The sequence below is a fragment of the Betta splendens genome, chromosome 24, assembly GCF_900634795.4.
Source record: "Betta splendens chromosome 24, fBetSpl5.4, whole genome shotgun sequence".
NCBI classification, from domain to species: Eukaryota; Metazoa; Chordata; class Actinopteri; order Anabantiformes; family Osphronemidae; genus Betta; species Betta splendens.
The window spans coordinates 12976962-12992397 of NC_040901.2; the positions used below are offsets into that span (position 1 = coordinate 12976962).

Sequence of the window (15436 nt, forward strand, 5' to 3'; positions counted from 1 at the left end):
TTACCAATCACCAGCAACCAAAATGAACCAACCATGAACCATTGATTTCCTGTTCTCCTTAACAACCACTTCAACAGAAGCTTGTATAAGTTGAAACCTTTAGCAATGTTCATCCATTCATCCACTGTACAGAAACAGAACCAGTTTATACTGTGTTAACAGGTTGTCAGGATTAAATTTGACAACGTTGCATTGTTGTTTCGATTGAGAGCACAGTGTCTTGGCTACCCCCACTTTTTGTTGTCCTGTCCTGTCCGTTGTGTGTGCATGGGGGAGCAAATTGACAAATAGGTCAATTAAGTCAAGTACTGTAAATAACTGCAATAATTTTGTTAACAATTATGTTACTATTAATACTACTAATAATGTTAAGCCGTGTGCACACACTAATACTGTACGTTACATTACATTCATGTACATACACCTGAATCACATAATACTGGTACAAACTTCTACAGGTACATACAATATTGCAACTATCATCAGACATAAATAAGAGTAATATTAGAGAGTGGCAGCAGTACTCAGCTAAAACTAAGATGCTGTGTCGAGTCTCTCACTACAAGGTTAGAAAAGCTGTAAAGTAATGTGCCATTTACCACACCCATTTATTCCCAGAGTGGTAAGAAGAAACCTTCTTACCACTCACTGGACTGGGGGGGCACCCTTTCCCCACCAGCACCTCGGTTCCCATATGGGGTGCCGAATGTAAAAGGAGCACCTTTTAGTGCTTAGTTTTCTCACATTTAACTAAATGACAGAACATGTTTTCTCACATTTAGTTAAATGTGCAAAAGTCTAAATGTTAAATGTAAATGTTAAATGTTCGCTGAGTGTAAGACCGAATAATCATGAATGTGCAAGTAGACTCTAGCTAGTAAAGTTAGCTAACTAATTATCCACCGGCGCCACAGAAATATTCTATTTAAACCTACTTAACTCCCCATTAATGGTGTTTACGACAGAACGGCAGTTTGAAGCGGAGCCTCAGCCCGCACACCTGCCGTTACAGCCCGTTCAATCTCCCCCAACGGGAGGGAGTCGGAGCTGGCGGCCATGATGGCTTCGACTTCAGGCTTCTCTCCAGTATTGTCGTCCACCGATCCAGAGTCAGATGTGGGCGGAGCTATGCGTACTGTTTGACGTGTTTGAGTCCGCGTCACTGATCTAGGATCATAGGGGGTGGAGTCTACTTAAATATTCAGTTTTACACTCAGCGATCATTTACATTTATATTTATATTTACATTTAACATCCATCCATCCATCTTCCATACCGCTTAATCCCTCATACGGGGTCGCGGGGGACTGGAACCTCTCCCAGCTGGCTATGGGCGAGAGGCGGGGTACACCCTGGACAGGTGGCAGCCCATCGCAGGGCAATACATTTTTATTAATTGTAAGTTAGTGTTTTTTTGTAATTTGGAATAAGGCTCACTGTGTCATCAACATTGGAAATTAAAATATATATTTGTGATACTGTCCTTCTCGGTGAGATTCCAATAAATCGCTCTATTGCTGGTGGCAGCTGCATCTTTACTGTATAGGAGTATTTTTAGTTTTTGCATTGACTTGACTTGTATTGACTTTAGTTAGTGATATTGTTATAAATTGATTTTGTATGGTGACACTAATTCTTCAAGAGGGGTAAAACATGTTTCAGATGTGTTGTCCCTTTAATATGCCAAATAGAAAAATGTATTGCCTTTTTGTTTTGTAGGATGTCTGGACCGTTCCAAGGAGGAGGGTGTTGGCAAAGAGTAAGCGAAGATCCAGTAATTTTAAGAAAATCCCTCCAGGCTGACAGAGATGTTCTCATGCTGATATTCTGGTAGCAACTATGGTGTTTGATTTTGGTGCTGATCCATGGTTAATCTTTAATGTCTTCATAAAATGTCTGTTCAATTTCTAACCAGGAGGAGTCTGTTGGACTGGGTTTTAACCATTGGTGTAATTTTAAGGTGATTCGTAGCTTGTTTCTCCATATAAAATTGTGAGATGGATGAATCCAAAGCCTTAAATCACACCTGGCCTGGCTGGGTTGAAATCACAGAGAACATGTAGTTAAGTTGAGGAAGGACCATCATTTTTATAGTTGCAATTCTTTCCATAGGTGAAATGGTTAAGAACTGCCATCTGTTGAGGTTGGCTTCAATTTCTTTTAATAATGGATGATAGTTAAGTTCAATAAGGTCTGATGGCCTAGGGGATAATTCGATGCCTACTGTATGTGTAAGTATGTGATGTTCCCTGACAGTGTGGTAGATGGAATCTTATTTACCTTAAAGCTACGTGCTAACACTAGATGTCGTCCAGTTGATTTTCTGAAAGTGCTGAAAATTTACCTATGAAACTAATAGTTGTAGGAAAAAAAAAACATTATCAGCATATAAAATTATTGTAATTTACCGATTTTGTCAGTATTCCAGTAATTGCTTTATGCTGTATAACTGTTTCAGGTATAGGTTCAATAAATATTGCAAAATACCACAAACTAGAATATGCACTACGACAGAATGGGAAACAAGCCTGACTTGACCTGACTTGGGAGAAACATGAAACACTAAAATCATCATTCCTGGAATTTTTCCCCAGTGACATGTGCAGCCCTGTCTGGTCCGTCTATGCAGGCTAAACTTTGGGGAGGTTTGAACCTTCCTAATGACTGTGGCCTGTACCTAAAGAAGCCTGTTTGGTCAGAGTGATTTATATATAGAGTAATTTTTCTACTCTAGCTAACGACTCACTGGAAACATTTTTCTTTTAAAAGCTGCAACAACTGCACACACTGCATAGCGTTTCATAGCATTTCATTCAGAGGTACATTAGGCAGGTCTTTGGTAAATAATCAAATATAGTATTTTATTCAATGATGATGTTGCTCATTTAAGTGCATTGTGTCAATGAATATATTCTGTCTACTACACCTGCAGTAGATGCAAAAGTCACAGAGCTCAAATGATATAATATGTTCCTGAAACCGTCATTTTTAATAAATTTAAAATCCAATTTCCTTGACATTACCTCAATGTGTTTTTTTTTATCTCTATGTTGTTTTTGTTTGTTTGTTTGTTTGTTTTTTATAAAAGATAATTACATAACAACCGATTGCAGGGCATATTGGGAAATGTGTGTTCTGGTCTCAAGGCTGGATTGTTGTATATTTGAGGTGCGCGATTCATGCCATAGCTACGGTAGTAGTGTTGCGATCACTGAAAAGAGTGGAGAGACTCACTCTAGTAAACAATGGAGATGATATTAGGATTAATGTCTTTACAAAAGTAAATTTAAGAAATATGAAATTTACAGTGTATGTTTGAAAATATGCACTGATGAAATGTATAAAGAGTTAATTGGCCTCTATTCTAAACTTTGAATAAAATGAGTTCTTCAAATTAGTACATCACCGGTCCTTCACAGTTCTACTAAGTACTTCATGGACTACTACCACAGCAAATATCAACCTATTTCACTGTATAGTTTTGGAGGAATATATTAGTAAACTGTCTTACAGTCAGTTGATTTGATATCAATAGCTGAACTTTGATCTTCAATAAAATGAGTTCTGCAAATAGGTACATCACCGTTCCTTTACAGTTCTATTTAGTACTTCACGGTGTTAAGTGCCAATAGGTGGCCCTGTTTCTTTTGTGCATGTGTGTGTGTCCTGTCCTCTGTGTGCAGTTCGGGGGCGGCGTGACGTCATCCATTTACACCTGTGCCGCCGTGTCTATAAAGGAAAACCCACCTGGATGCAGGAAGAGGAGGACACACGGACAGAGAGAGATGGAGAGAAACAGCTGACAGCAGAGAGAGCGCAGCGGTGGCGTGTGTCACGCCGGTGAATTGTGTAGTGAGTGGGAGGAAAGTAAGCGAATGGTCAGGAGCCCCTTCACACTGCACCACGTAGCTTTGCTCAGTGTTAAGCACACTGGGCGAAGCAGTGGTGTCCCCTTCTGTGTTTGTAGTGTTAGGTAGAATTGTCCTTAATGTTTTGTTAGCATTGCCTACTGTAGGTTAGATTTAGAGTTAGCTTTGTGCTTGTATTAAGTCCTTTGATTTGGCACCACCGGGCGGTCAGGCGCTCATGGAGTGAGGTTAGCTTCTTGGATCATGTCAGGGCCTGGTCCCGTCCGGTTCTTCCTACCCTCTCGAATGCCTGCCATTGTGATGGTTAGTGGATCTTCAGGAAGGTTACTGTGGTGTGTTCTCCAGTCCACCAATCACTTGGCATTGCTGTTATTTGATGTCTCCTTCTTTCATATGCCTTTTCAGTTGTAATAGAGTGATTGTGTATATGTTGGACCATTTACATTTATGGTGATCTCTGTGATAGGAACTGGCATCTGTGAGGGGACGGTGGAAGAAGAAAGAGAACCAAGATGGAGGCCATGTATGGAACGTGGAGATGCCGTGTCATTTCTAGTAAAGTTATAAACTAGAGGCCGCTGTCTACGTTGTGTGATTAGCCACCTCACGATACCACATACCGTATTTTTTGCCATATAAGACGCACCCAATTTTAAAGGAGGAAAATCTAGAAAACCAAATACTGTAGTAAAATATTTTATATCAACTGTATAAAAATTAACAGTTTAAGAACAATTGTATGTCAAACATGTAACATGAACAGTCAGTAAAGTCAGTAAACAGTGAAAGTGAAAGTGAAAGAACTCACGGTTCAGATCGTTCCACGGATCAGGAGTCACAGATCGGATCTTCTTCGGATCAGTAAAAAAAAAAAAGTATAAGACGCACAAACTTTTCCCCTTCAGTTTTGGTGAAAAAAGTGCGTCTTATACGGCGAAAAATACGGTATACTGTATTGGTGACAAGGATAAACTTTTTGTAAGTGTAGGCGTTGCTGGAACAAACTTTTGTTTTGTTTTTTTCCTTCGCCACGAGGTGACGGACATTCGCCTGTTCAGTTGACGCAGAGGTCTGCTGGACTTTGGCGGGTTAAGGCTCAAGCAGGAGGACAAAGAGAGTGCTACAAAATGGCAACTATAGGAACGGTGACTCCATTTAATGCTAAACAGCAACGTGGAATGAGTATTGTGAAATTCTTGAGCAGTTTTTTGCAGCTAATGACATTGCTGATGCAATGGCAGAGAGCCATTTTACTCAGCGTGGTAGGAGCACAAACCTATAGTTTAATGAGAAATCTCATCAGTCCAGAAAAACCCAAAGAAAAATTCTACCAGCAACTGGTGCAGTTGCTGAAAGATCACTTTGATCCCAAACCAAGTGAAGTTTAATTCTCGCACCAGGAAGTCAAATGAATCAGTAACGGAGTTTGTGGCAGAGCAGCAAAAACGTTAAAGATCTGGTTTCGTGTTCATCGTTCTTCAGACAACTACAAAGGTCGTTGACACTGAGACTCAGAACTCATGACATTAGACTAATTTTGTTTTATCAAAGAAAATTGTGAATATTATTAATCATAATTATTAACTAATTAAATTGGCATCTGGCAATTGACTAGATTAATAAAACCTTGGTTTCAGCTTTAACATTCCTCGAAATTGGGGCCCCAGGTTTGTTTTGCTGAAAGCTGAAAAATGTAATTCATTTGAGTCAATTTAATGAGTTGATAATTACGATTATTATCAATAACAACTTTCTTGCTATAAAACCAAGTCAGTCTCTAATGTTCTGAATTCTTGTCGCGGTTCAGTGACCTCTGTTTAAATCTGAAGAACAATGCACACAAAACCAGATTCCTTTAACGTTTTATTAATCTAATACTACTGGATATAGGAATAAAATAATATGAAAATACTCAAATAAACAGAACAGAAAATGAGATAATCAGCAATGGATGAACAGAGTGTTGGTGAATGAGGGTGTGCGTGTGTTGAAAGCTTTGTATGACAGATAATGTTAACACCATTAATAAACATATGTGAACACAATCACAGAAAACAAAGCAATGAATGAATGAATGAATGAGTGAAAGGACAAAGACTGGTCAAGACCTAAGTGTGTGATGTGATTTTTTAGAATGCTTAATTTTAGCGCTTTGAGAAACACCAGACTTCTCAGAAGATCAGAGATGTTCGTCTTGCCTTAGTTTAGAGCTGTAGCCGCTGTGCAGCGTCTCCCGTTACCGGCTTGGTTGAGCAGGCGTGCCCTCTCTGATCCAGGTGCCACGGCCTCTGGGCCAGGATGTCAGGTTTTGGTCTTGTTTCCAGTTTTTATTTTAAAGGGTCTTAGTTTGTCATCCATGTTTTGGTTCCAGTTTCCTGTTTTATTTTGTAGGCACTTCTGTTTCTGGTTATACCACAGCAGTTCCCACTTTACTTCCGGTTTTCAGTTCACGCACCTGTGTCTCATCTGTCATTACTCACCAGGACATTCAAACACCACCTGTTACCTCAGTTATCCACCAGATTGTTGAATCCATGACTTCACTTTCCAGCATTCTCTCGTTCAGCTTACCCCGTTGCTGACCTGCTTCCGTGTTCCTGATTACCGCTTCTCGTCTGATCCTGACCGGTACTGTAAACTCGTTGTTTTCGTTGCTGAACTCTGCCTGTTTACTGGAACTGCCTTAGTCTGCCGAGTCAATCTTGGAAATCTGAGCCCTCTGGTTTTGACCCACGACCGCTATTGAGACCGATCACGCCTGCCCCTCCTGTACTTCTATTCCTTGTTTTTGCCGTGCATGATCTGGACCGTCTGTGACTACAGGAACTGCATTAAACCCTTGGACTGTACCATCTGTCTGTCGTCTGGTCGCTGTGCATGTGGGTCCGATCTCTGCCATAACCTGACACAGGAATCGTCGCCCGCGGTGATGATGACGGCTCGGGGTCAGCAAAGTAACAGTCAGCCAGGCTGGACTTTCAAAACGTCAGCGCTACTTAAACAAGCCCATTAAGCAAACGGGCTGGAATCTTATTTAATAAATTAAATCACAAATAGCGAGTCAATTAAGGACGGTTGGTTATCGTTTCAGTTTCTTGATGACTTCTAAAGTAACAAAATCACTGCTCGTTCGTATGTCTACATTTACAAAGTTCAAGAACAAAGTAAAGAAAAGTAATGCAGCGCAAAAGGAAAAATGAAAGTTTAAAGATAGAGGGAACTCTAAAAGAAAGGCATAGTAAAAAAAGCAGAAGCCGAAGTAAAAGCATAAGAAGTGTTTCTACTAGGGTGTCAGTGGTTTAAACTAGCATGCCTGGATTTCTTTTACTCCCCTCATGAACCTAAAGGGCAGTCAAAACTCTGCGAAGGTATACCTGACATCCTAACTCAGGTGTGAATTGCTCCCTTTGTTACGTAAAAGGGCCACCACAGGGGGGAGCTGGGAGCTGTGGTGGAGGGAACTGACCGACTTCAACAAAACCTGTGTGAACCTCTGTTTCACTTTGCCATCTCAGGGAGACATCAACACACCTGAGGTGTTTTCTTTTGGGACATTTGTTAATAAAAATAACATTTTTACACAAATGCAAATAATAAAAGGCATGTGACCCAACCAAAAACACACACTAAATAAACATGACAACAGAAAACCCTGGAAGCAGCGGATGAATAAGTAAAAATTAATAATACAAAGTGAGTGAATACATTTCAATTACTTACTGCTCTTTTCAGAGCAAAAAAATATACTTTGGTCATTAGTGCCCAGGCCAGGGATCAAACCACCAACCTTTGGAACTCAAGGTAAGTGCTCTACCAAGTGAACTATGAAGCTAGCACAATGACTCTCCCACTCTGGCTAAGCTATTGTTTACATGCATTGAATACAAGTGGGCGCGCTCTTCTTTCTGTAACAGAAACACACAGGAACACACAAGATTTTGTGCTTCCTTCTGACAGACCTCAGACCTATTGGGCCCTATTGGACCCCACAGTACCAGGGTTTTTGCTGTGTGTTTTCGTGTCTCCATGAAAGGACCACAGCACAGCCTGTGACAGGGCTGGTGAACACAGGCTCACACAAAATTCTGTGCTTCCCTCTGACAGACCTCAGACCTATTGGGCCTTATTTGGGCCTATTGGGCCCCACAGTACCAGTGTTGGTTCTGTGTGTTTTCATGTCTCCATGAGAGGACCACAGCACAGCCTGTGACAGGGCTGATGAACACAGGCTCACACACAAGATTCCGTGCTTCCTTCTAACAGACCTCAGACCTATTGGGCATTATTTGGGCCCCACAGTACCAGTGTTGGTTCTGTGTGTTTTCATGTCTCCATGAGAGGACCACAGCCTCTGTCAGGCCTGTGTCAGGACTGAGAAACACAGACTCACACAGGTTTTGTTGAAGTGGCTTAGCGTGTCTCCCCCCTGTGGTGCGCAGGTAACGGCCCCGTTAGCAGAACAATGGCAGCCGATCAGGTAAGGCAGCATACGAATCGACTGCCTCGTAGGTAGTCCTCCCAAAGTGAGAGTTGGCTGCTCCGTAGGTAGTCTTTAATACCCCAGGGGCCGTGGTCACTGTTGAGGAGGAATGAGTTTATCCAGGGAGTTCCTCTTCAGATCAGGTATCAAACTACTACTACAAGAAAAAGACAAAAATTGAGAAAAAGCAAATTAAAATAAACGGGAGAGCAGAACATACACCAGTTCCTGGTTCAATGCATGATCCATTCATTTTAATGAATAATAGTTCGAAACGGATTTGAATCTGAAGTTTTTCTACTCATGCAGTTTTCTGGATTTGAACCAAGTTTAGGAGGAAATCAAGGCACGTCTTTAATTGAGGCCCGAGGTCACGTGGGTTGGAGTTGGCAGCTCACTGTTTGCTCTCCACCTCCAGTTACCGTAAACCAGGCAAATACTTTCTGGGTCAGAGCACGATTCCAGTAAAGGGCATTTTGAGAAAACACAAAAGGTGAAAAAGGTTGTTGGACTGTATTTTCAGACCTCATCATGACAAATATTGAGTAATACTTGAGTTGTCTTAATTTGTACCCTAATCTGTTGTTTCCTCTGCAGGCTGTCAGTCACTGTAGGAGCTTCACCACAGCACAAAGCTGTCTGCTGCTGTCTGCAAGTGTGCAGACTTGATGCTTCTCCCCATCACAGCATTGTATGATGTGAAGCATGACGTTGGCACTAGAGGGGTGCTGGTGGCTGCAGGGAGCCTAGCAGGCTTTCCTGGTTTTAACAGACTGTACTTAGTAGAAACTCTGTGCCTTATAGAGGAGTGTATGCGCTGCAACGGTGACGACTACAGAGGAAAAATCTCCATCACTGACAACAGCCTCACCTGCCAACACTGGGACTCCCAGACACCTCATAAGCATGACTACACCCCCAGCGCGTGAGACCCCATTGAGTTTAGTTTGAACACTTTACTAGATTGTAAAGAAAAGCTGAAAGAGGCTCATCTTTTGTCTAGTCATCTAAACAAGCATCTTGAAGAAAACTACTGTCGTAATCCAGATGGAGACCTCAGACCGTGGCGCTTCACCACCAGGCCAAGTCATCGCAAGGAATACTGCTCTATTCCTCGCTGTAGTAAGTCACTGTACAGTATTTAAATATACCTAAATATACTAGACAGATCTTACATTTTAAAACCGTAGTTTTCTGTTGATGATGTTTGTGAAATGAAAGGCTCAATTATTTTTCCACTTTTCCACCAACAATGAGACTTAAACTGTAAATGTTGTGTTGTGTTCAGGTGCTGCTATTTAAAGTCTTTTTTTGTTCCCTCAACAATTCTCCATGTCAGCCTCTAAGCCTCCATCCGTCGTTCCAGAGGTCGAGTGTTTCACAGGTACAGGCAAAGCGTACAGAGGAACAATCTCTGTGACCAAGTCTGGGAAAACCTGCCGTAGGTGGTCAAGTCTGTTGTACCGAAACAGCTATACTCCAGACAACTACCCCTGCAAGTGAGAGCTCCTGTACTGTACAGTATCTATACAAGTGTGGATGAGGAAAGTTTGGGAGACCTCTTAGTATAATCCAACATGATTTAAACCAACAGGGACTATAATTCTTGTGCTAAACTGCAGCATTTGTTTCTCAGTGACCTACCTGTCGTAACCCTGGTGGGACAGACAGGCCCTGGTGTTACTTCACTGTCATTTACAAGGAGCACTGTGCTGTGCCGAGATGTGTGAATGCATCCAGATCAGGTGACAATGATGACTAATAATGTCTTAAGAGCAGTAGATGTACTGTAGATATGATTTATGATAAATATCAGCTCTTCTATAAATGTATTACTAAACTAATAGGTTGCCCAATCTGAGTAAAGGATTAATTAATAAACTGTGATGTAGTGTCAGGTTTAAGATATGCATCTATTGTAATCTGGTCCACACTTTTGTGAAAACACAATTGTAAGAAATAAAATATAATTTTTTTGTGGGTTTTTCAGACAATTACAAAAACAAAAATATATAAATATTTACAATTATAATGGACAGAACTCAAGAAAACAGCCACCTGGGTTGATTGGCTGAATCTGTCTTATTGCAGTTGGAAGCTTTGTGTGAATAGATCAAGTAGGTTACCGTCTTTGGCTAATCCCTAAACACTAATATGTTGATAATCCAGGTTGTAAAACCTCAAAGAATTCTTTGACCGTATGTAACACTCAAGTCACTGATTTTTCCTGAGGAGCTGAGGATTGATTTCAAAGGTTGGCACAGAGTTGGGACTGAGGTCATTCTGATTCTGACTGAAAATCGCTATTTATTTACACACAAACCAACAACCCGTGAGTGACAAAGTGTATTTACAGTGTAACGAAAAAAAGGAAGGAAAAACAACCACCAACTTCAGGACTTCAGGGTGAGCCAAGGCCGAAACGACAAACAAAACGGCGCCTATGGTTCCCAACACAAAGACCTGTCACAACAGAAAATGGCAAAACCAAGACATCCACTAACCCTAACTCCCTGCGCAATAATAGGAGAAAACAGATCCAAACAAAATGGCAGCTCACCCCTACGTTGTGCCGAAAATAAGCACAAAGCCCGAAAAGAAACACAATTCTATCATGCACACACTAACTTCAGTGGCACAGTCACTGCAGGGGGGCTCCTGTCTAGCGCTAGGCCCCTTCCAGCCCACGTCGCTGTCCCTCCAGCCAATCAAGATCTCTTCCTCCGTCGCCTCGTCCAATGGTGGGAATCCGTCCATCGCTTTGTGCACCCACACACACGGACCATGGACCTGCGTCTGTAACAACACACAAAAGTTCAGAAATGTGCATAGATCTACGGTAGCTCCCTGCTTTGCATAAGTACTTTTCTACAGCTATTGGTCTGTTGGCGACACAAGGAGGTGAAAATGGGAAAACAATAGATGAGAATATAAAAGTATGCGCAAATCCATTCATTTTAATGAATAATGATTCAAAACAGATTTAAAGCTGAAGATTGTCTACTTACGCAGGTTTCTGGATTTGCACTTGTGCCAAGTTTAGGAGTAAATCAACGCACGTCTTTAATCGAGGCCCGAGGTCACGTGGGTTGGAGTTGGAGCTCACTGTTTGCTCTCCACCTCCAGTTACCGTAAACCAGGCAAATACTTTCTGGGTCAGAGCACGATTCCAGTAAAGGGCATTTTGAGAAAACACAAAAGGTGAAAAAGGTTGTTGGACTGTATTTTCAGACCTCATCATGACAAATATTGAGTAATACTTGAGTTGTCTTATTTTCTACCCTAATCTGTTGTTTCCTCTGCAGGCTGTCAGTCACTGTAGGAGCTTCACCACAGCTCAAAGCTGTCTGCTGCTGTCTGCCAGTGTGCAGACTTGATGCTTCTCCCCATCACAGCATTGTATGATGTGAAGCATGACATTGGCACTAGAGGGGTGCTGGTGGCTGCAGGGAGCCTAGCAGGCTTTCCTGGTTTTAACAGACTGTACTTAGTAGAAACTCTGTGCCTTATAGAGGAGTGTATGCGCTGCAACGGTGACGACTACAGAGGAAAAATCTCCATCACTGACAACAGCCTCACCTGCCAACACTGGGACTCCCAGACACCTCATAAGCATGACTACACCCCCAGCGCGTGAGACCCCATTGAGTTTAGTTTGAACACTTTACTAGATTGTAAAGAAAAGCTGAAAGAGGCTCATCTTTTGTCTAGTCATCTAAACAAGCATCTTGAAGAAAACTACTGTCGTAATCCAGATGGAGACCTCAGACCGTGGCGCTTCACCACCAGGCCAAGTCATCGCAAGGAATACTGCTCTATTCCTCGCTGTAGTAAGTCACTGTACAGTATTTAAATATACCTAAATATACTAGACAGATCTTACATTTTAAAACCGTAGTTTTCTGTTGATGATGTTTGTGAAATGAAAGGCTCAATTATTTTTCCACTTTTCCACCAACAATGAGACTTAAACTGTAAATGTTGTGTTGTGTTCAGGTGCTGCTATTTAAAGTCTTTTTTTGTTCCCTCAACAATTCTCCATGTCAGCCTCTAAGCCTCCATCCGTCGTTCCAGAGGTCGAGTGTTTCACAGGTACAGGCAAAGCGTACAGAGGAACAATCTCTGTGACCAAGTCTGGGAAAACCTGCCGTAGGTGGTCAAGTCTGTTGTACCGAAACAGCTATACTCCAGACAACTACCCCTGCAAGTGAGAGCTCCTGTACTGTACAGTATCTATACAAGTGTGGATGAGGAAAGTTTGGGAGACCTCTTAGTATAATCCAACATGATTTAAACCAACAGGGACTATAATTCTTGTGCTAAACTGCAGCATTTGTTTCTCAGTGACCTACCTGTCGTAACCCTGGTGGGACAGACAGGCCCTGGTGTTACTTCACTGTCATTTACAAGGAGCACTGTGCTGTGCCGAGATGTGTGAATGCATCCAGATCAGGTGACAATGATGACTAATAATGTCTTAAGAGCAGTAGATGTACTGTAGATATGATTTATGATAAATATCAGCTCTTCTATAAATGTATTACTAAACTAATAGGTTGCCCAATCTGAGTAAAGGATTAATTAATAAACTGTGATGTAGTGTCAGGTTTAAGATATGCATCTATTGTAATCTGGTCCACACTTTTGTGAAAACACAATTGTAAGAAATAAAATATAATTTTTTTGTGGGTTTTTCAGACAATTACAAAAACAAAAATATATAAATATTTACAATTATAATGGACAGAACTCAAGAAAACAGCCACCTGGGTTGATTGGCTGAATCTGTCTTATTGCAGTTGGAAGCTTTGTGTGAATAGATCAAGTAGGTTACCGTCTTTGGCTAATCCCTAAACACTAATATGTTGATAATCCAGGTTGTAAAACCTCAAAGAATTCTTTGACCGTATGTAACACTCAAGTCACTGATTTTTCCTGAGGAGCTGAGGATTGATTTCAAAGGTTGGCACAGAGTTGGGACTGAGGTCATTCTGATTCTGACTGAAAATCGCTATTTATTTACACACAAACCAACAACCCGTGAGTGACAAAGTGTATTTACAGTGTAACGAAAAAAAGGAAGGAAAAACAACCACCAACTTCAGGACTTCAGGGTGAGCCAAGGCCGAAACGACAAACAAAACGGCGCCTATGGTTCCCAACACAAAGACCTGTCACAACAGAAAATGGCAAAACCAAGACATCCACTAACCCTAACTCCCTGCGCAATAATAGGAGAAAACAGATCCAAACAAAATGGCAGCTCACCCCTACGTTGTGCCGAAAATAAGCACAAAGCCCGAAAAGAAACACAATTCTATCATGCACACACTAACTTCAGTGGCACAGTCACTGCAGGGGGGCTCCTGTCTAGCGCTAGGCCCCTTCCAGCCCACGTCGCTGTCCCTCCAGCCAATCAAGATCTCTTCCTCCGTCGCCTCGTCCAATGGTGGGAATCCGTCCATCGCTTTGTGCACCCACACACACGGACCATGGACCTGCGTCTGTAACAACACACAAAAGTTCAGAAATGTGCATAGATCTACGGTAGCTCCCTGCTTTGCATAAGTACTTTTCTACAGCTATTGGTCTGTTGGCGACACAAGGAGGTGAAAATGGGAAAACAATAGATGAGGATATAAAAGCATGCGCAAATCCATTCATTTTAATGAATAATGGTTCGAAACAGATTTGAAGTTGAGGATTGTCTACTTACGCAGTTTCTGGATTTGCACTTGTGCCAAGTTTAGGAGTAAATCAACGCACGTGTTTAATCGAGGCCCGAGGTCACGTGGGTTGGAGTTGGCAGCTCACTGTTTGCTCTCCACCTCCAGTTACCGTAAACCAGGCAAATACTTTCTGGGTCAGAGCACGATTCCAGTAAAGGGCATTTTGAGAAAACACAAAAGGTGAAAAAGGTTGTTGGATTGTATTTTCAGACCTTATCATGACAAATATTGAGTAATACTTGAGTTGTCTTATTTTCTACCCTAATCTGTTGTTTCCTCTGCAGGCTGTCAGTCACTGTAGGAGCTTCACCACAGCACAAAGCTGTCTGCTGCTGTCTGCAAGTGTGCAGACTTGATGCTTCTCCCCATCACAGCATTGTATGATGTGAAGCATGACGTTGGCACTAGAGGGGTGCTGGTGGCTGCAGGGAGCCTAGCAGGCTTTCCTAGTTTTAACAGACTGTACTTAGTAGAAACTCTGTGCCTTATAGAGGAGTGTATGCGCTGCAACAGTGACGACTACAGAGGAAAAATCTCCATCACTGACAACAGCCTCACCTGCCAACACTGGGACTCCCAGACACCTCATAAGCATGACTACACCCCCAGCGCGTGAGACCCCATTGAGTTTAGTTTGAACACTTTACTAGATTGTAAAGAAAAGCTGAAAGAGGTTCATCTTTTGTCTAGTCATCTAAACAAGCATCTTGAAGAAAAAGAGCAACGCTTGAATAAAATGGAACACAACAACAGTTCCGTCTACGTTTTAGACACCCAGAGAAGCCTCTGGAAGAAAACTACTGCAGGAACCTGGGTGGAGAGCCCCGGCCTTGGTGGTTCACCACCAAACCATCCAAGCGATGGGACTACTGCGCTGTACCTCTCTGCTGTACGTCCACCTGGTTAAATGTGCTTCCTTCTGCATTTGCTTGTTCATTTTTGCTATTTGAATGTTAAAGCAAAAGCTTTTTTTTGTTTGTTGTTGTTATGTTGCAGTAAATCCCACCATTGTGTCAGACCTGACCTGTGCCAATGGTAATGACGAAGCACACAGTACAGAGGCCCAGTTTCTTGGATGTGGTCTGGAAACACTTGCTAGAGTTGGTCATCTCAGACGCTACAATGGATCACCAGCAACTACCCTGACAGGTAGTTGCTTCTCCTTCTTTCCCTGTCATTTTCCTCATTCATCAGCTCCTCAGAATCTTCCTTCCATCTTCTCTGCACACTCTCCTGGGTTGTTAACTCTTTTCCATCACCCTTACACACCCTTCATTCCCTTTTGGAAGGAAGTGTTGTCTACAGCCATGTCCATCCTCTTAGCAAAGTCCACCACCATCTGTCCTTCTAGGTTCCTT

At 42.0% G+C, this 15436-nt stretch overlaps 2 protein-coding genes and 1 long non-coding RNA gene across 7 annotated transcripts; 2 read left to right on the top strand and 1 right to left on the bottom strand.

Moving 5' to 3' along the window:
• Positions 1–6089: 6089 nt before the first annotated feature.
• LOC114849370 (plasminogen-like) lies at positions 6090–12416 on the top strand. 4 transcript variants are annotated; one of them, XM_055506670.1, is made up of 5 exons: positions 6090–6497; positions 8947–9274; positions 9353–9471; positions 9689–9848; positions 9986–10325. In XM_055506670.1, exons 2-5 carry the CDS (start codon positions 9018–9020, stop codon positions 10077–10079), a joined length of 630 nt encoding a protein of 209 aa, XP_055362645.1. In that variant the 5' UTR covers positions 6090–6497; positions 8947–9017; the 3' UTR covers positions 10080–10325. The 4 variants fall into 4 exon arrangements, 2 of the variants coding, with proteins under 2 accessions (XP_055362645.1, XP_055362644.1); XR_008693949.1 differs by lacking the exon at positions 6090–6497 and adding exons at positions 11655–12179; positions 12397–12416 and having other exon boundaries at positions 9135–9274; positions 9689–11550; XR_008693950.1 differs by lacking the exon at positions 6090–6497 and adding exons at positions 11655–11982; positions 12061–12179 and having other exon boundaries at positions 9135–9274; positions 9689–11550.
• LOC129603740 (uncharacterized) lies at positions 11007–14463 on the bottom strand. 2 transcript variants are annotated; one of them, XR_008693951.1, is made up of 4 exons: positions 14339–14463; positions 14066–14208; positions 11358–13853; positions 11007–11145 (listed from the first exon to the last, which is right to left on the bottom strand). It is a non-coding gene; the product is annotated as an uncharacterized LOC129603740 (long non-coding RNA). The 2 variants fall into 2 exon arrangements; XR_008693952.1 differs by having other exon boundaries at positions 14066–14204; positions 14339–14461.
• On the top strand, positions 14434–15410 carry LOC129603739 (plasminogen-like). Its single transcript, XM_055506671.1, has 3 exons — positions 14434–14690; positions 14769–14967; positions 15075–15410. The coding sequence occupies exons 1-3, from the start codon at positions 14434–14436 to the stop codon at positions 15075–15077; spliced, it is 459 nt and encodes a 152-aa protein (XP_055362646.1). The 3' UTR covers positions 15078–15410.
• Positions 15411–15436: the final 26 nt, after the last annotated feature.

Excerpts from the sequence above, each read along its gene's own strand:
- LOC114849370 (XM_055506669.1), top strand. The coding sequence starts at position 9,018 with ATGCTTCTCCCCATCACAGCATTGTATGATGTGAAGCATGACGTTGGC. Across the intron at positions 9,275-9,352 it reads CATGACTACACCCCCAGCGC|TCATCTAAACAAGCATCTTG; the intron begins GTGAGACCCCAT and ends TCTTTTGTCTAG. Across the intron at positions 9,472-9,688 it reads CTGCTCTATTCCTCGCTGTA|CCTCTAAGCCTCCATCCGTC; the intron begins GTAAGTCACTGT and ends TCTCCATGTCAG.
- LOC129603739 (XM_055506671.1), top strand. The coding sequence starts at position 14,434 with ATGCTTCTCCCCATCACAGCATTGTATGATGTGAAGCATGACGTTGGC. Across the intron at positions 14,691-14,768 it reads CATGACTACACCCCCAGCGC|TCATCTAAACAAGCATCTTG; the intron begins GTGAGACCCCAT and ends TCTTTTGTCTAG.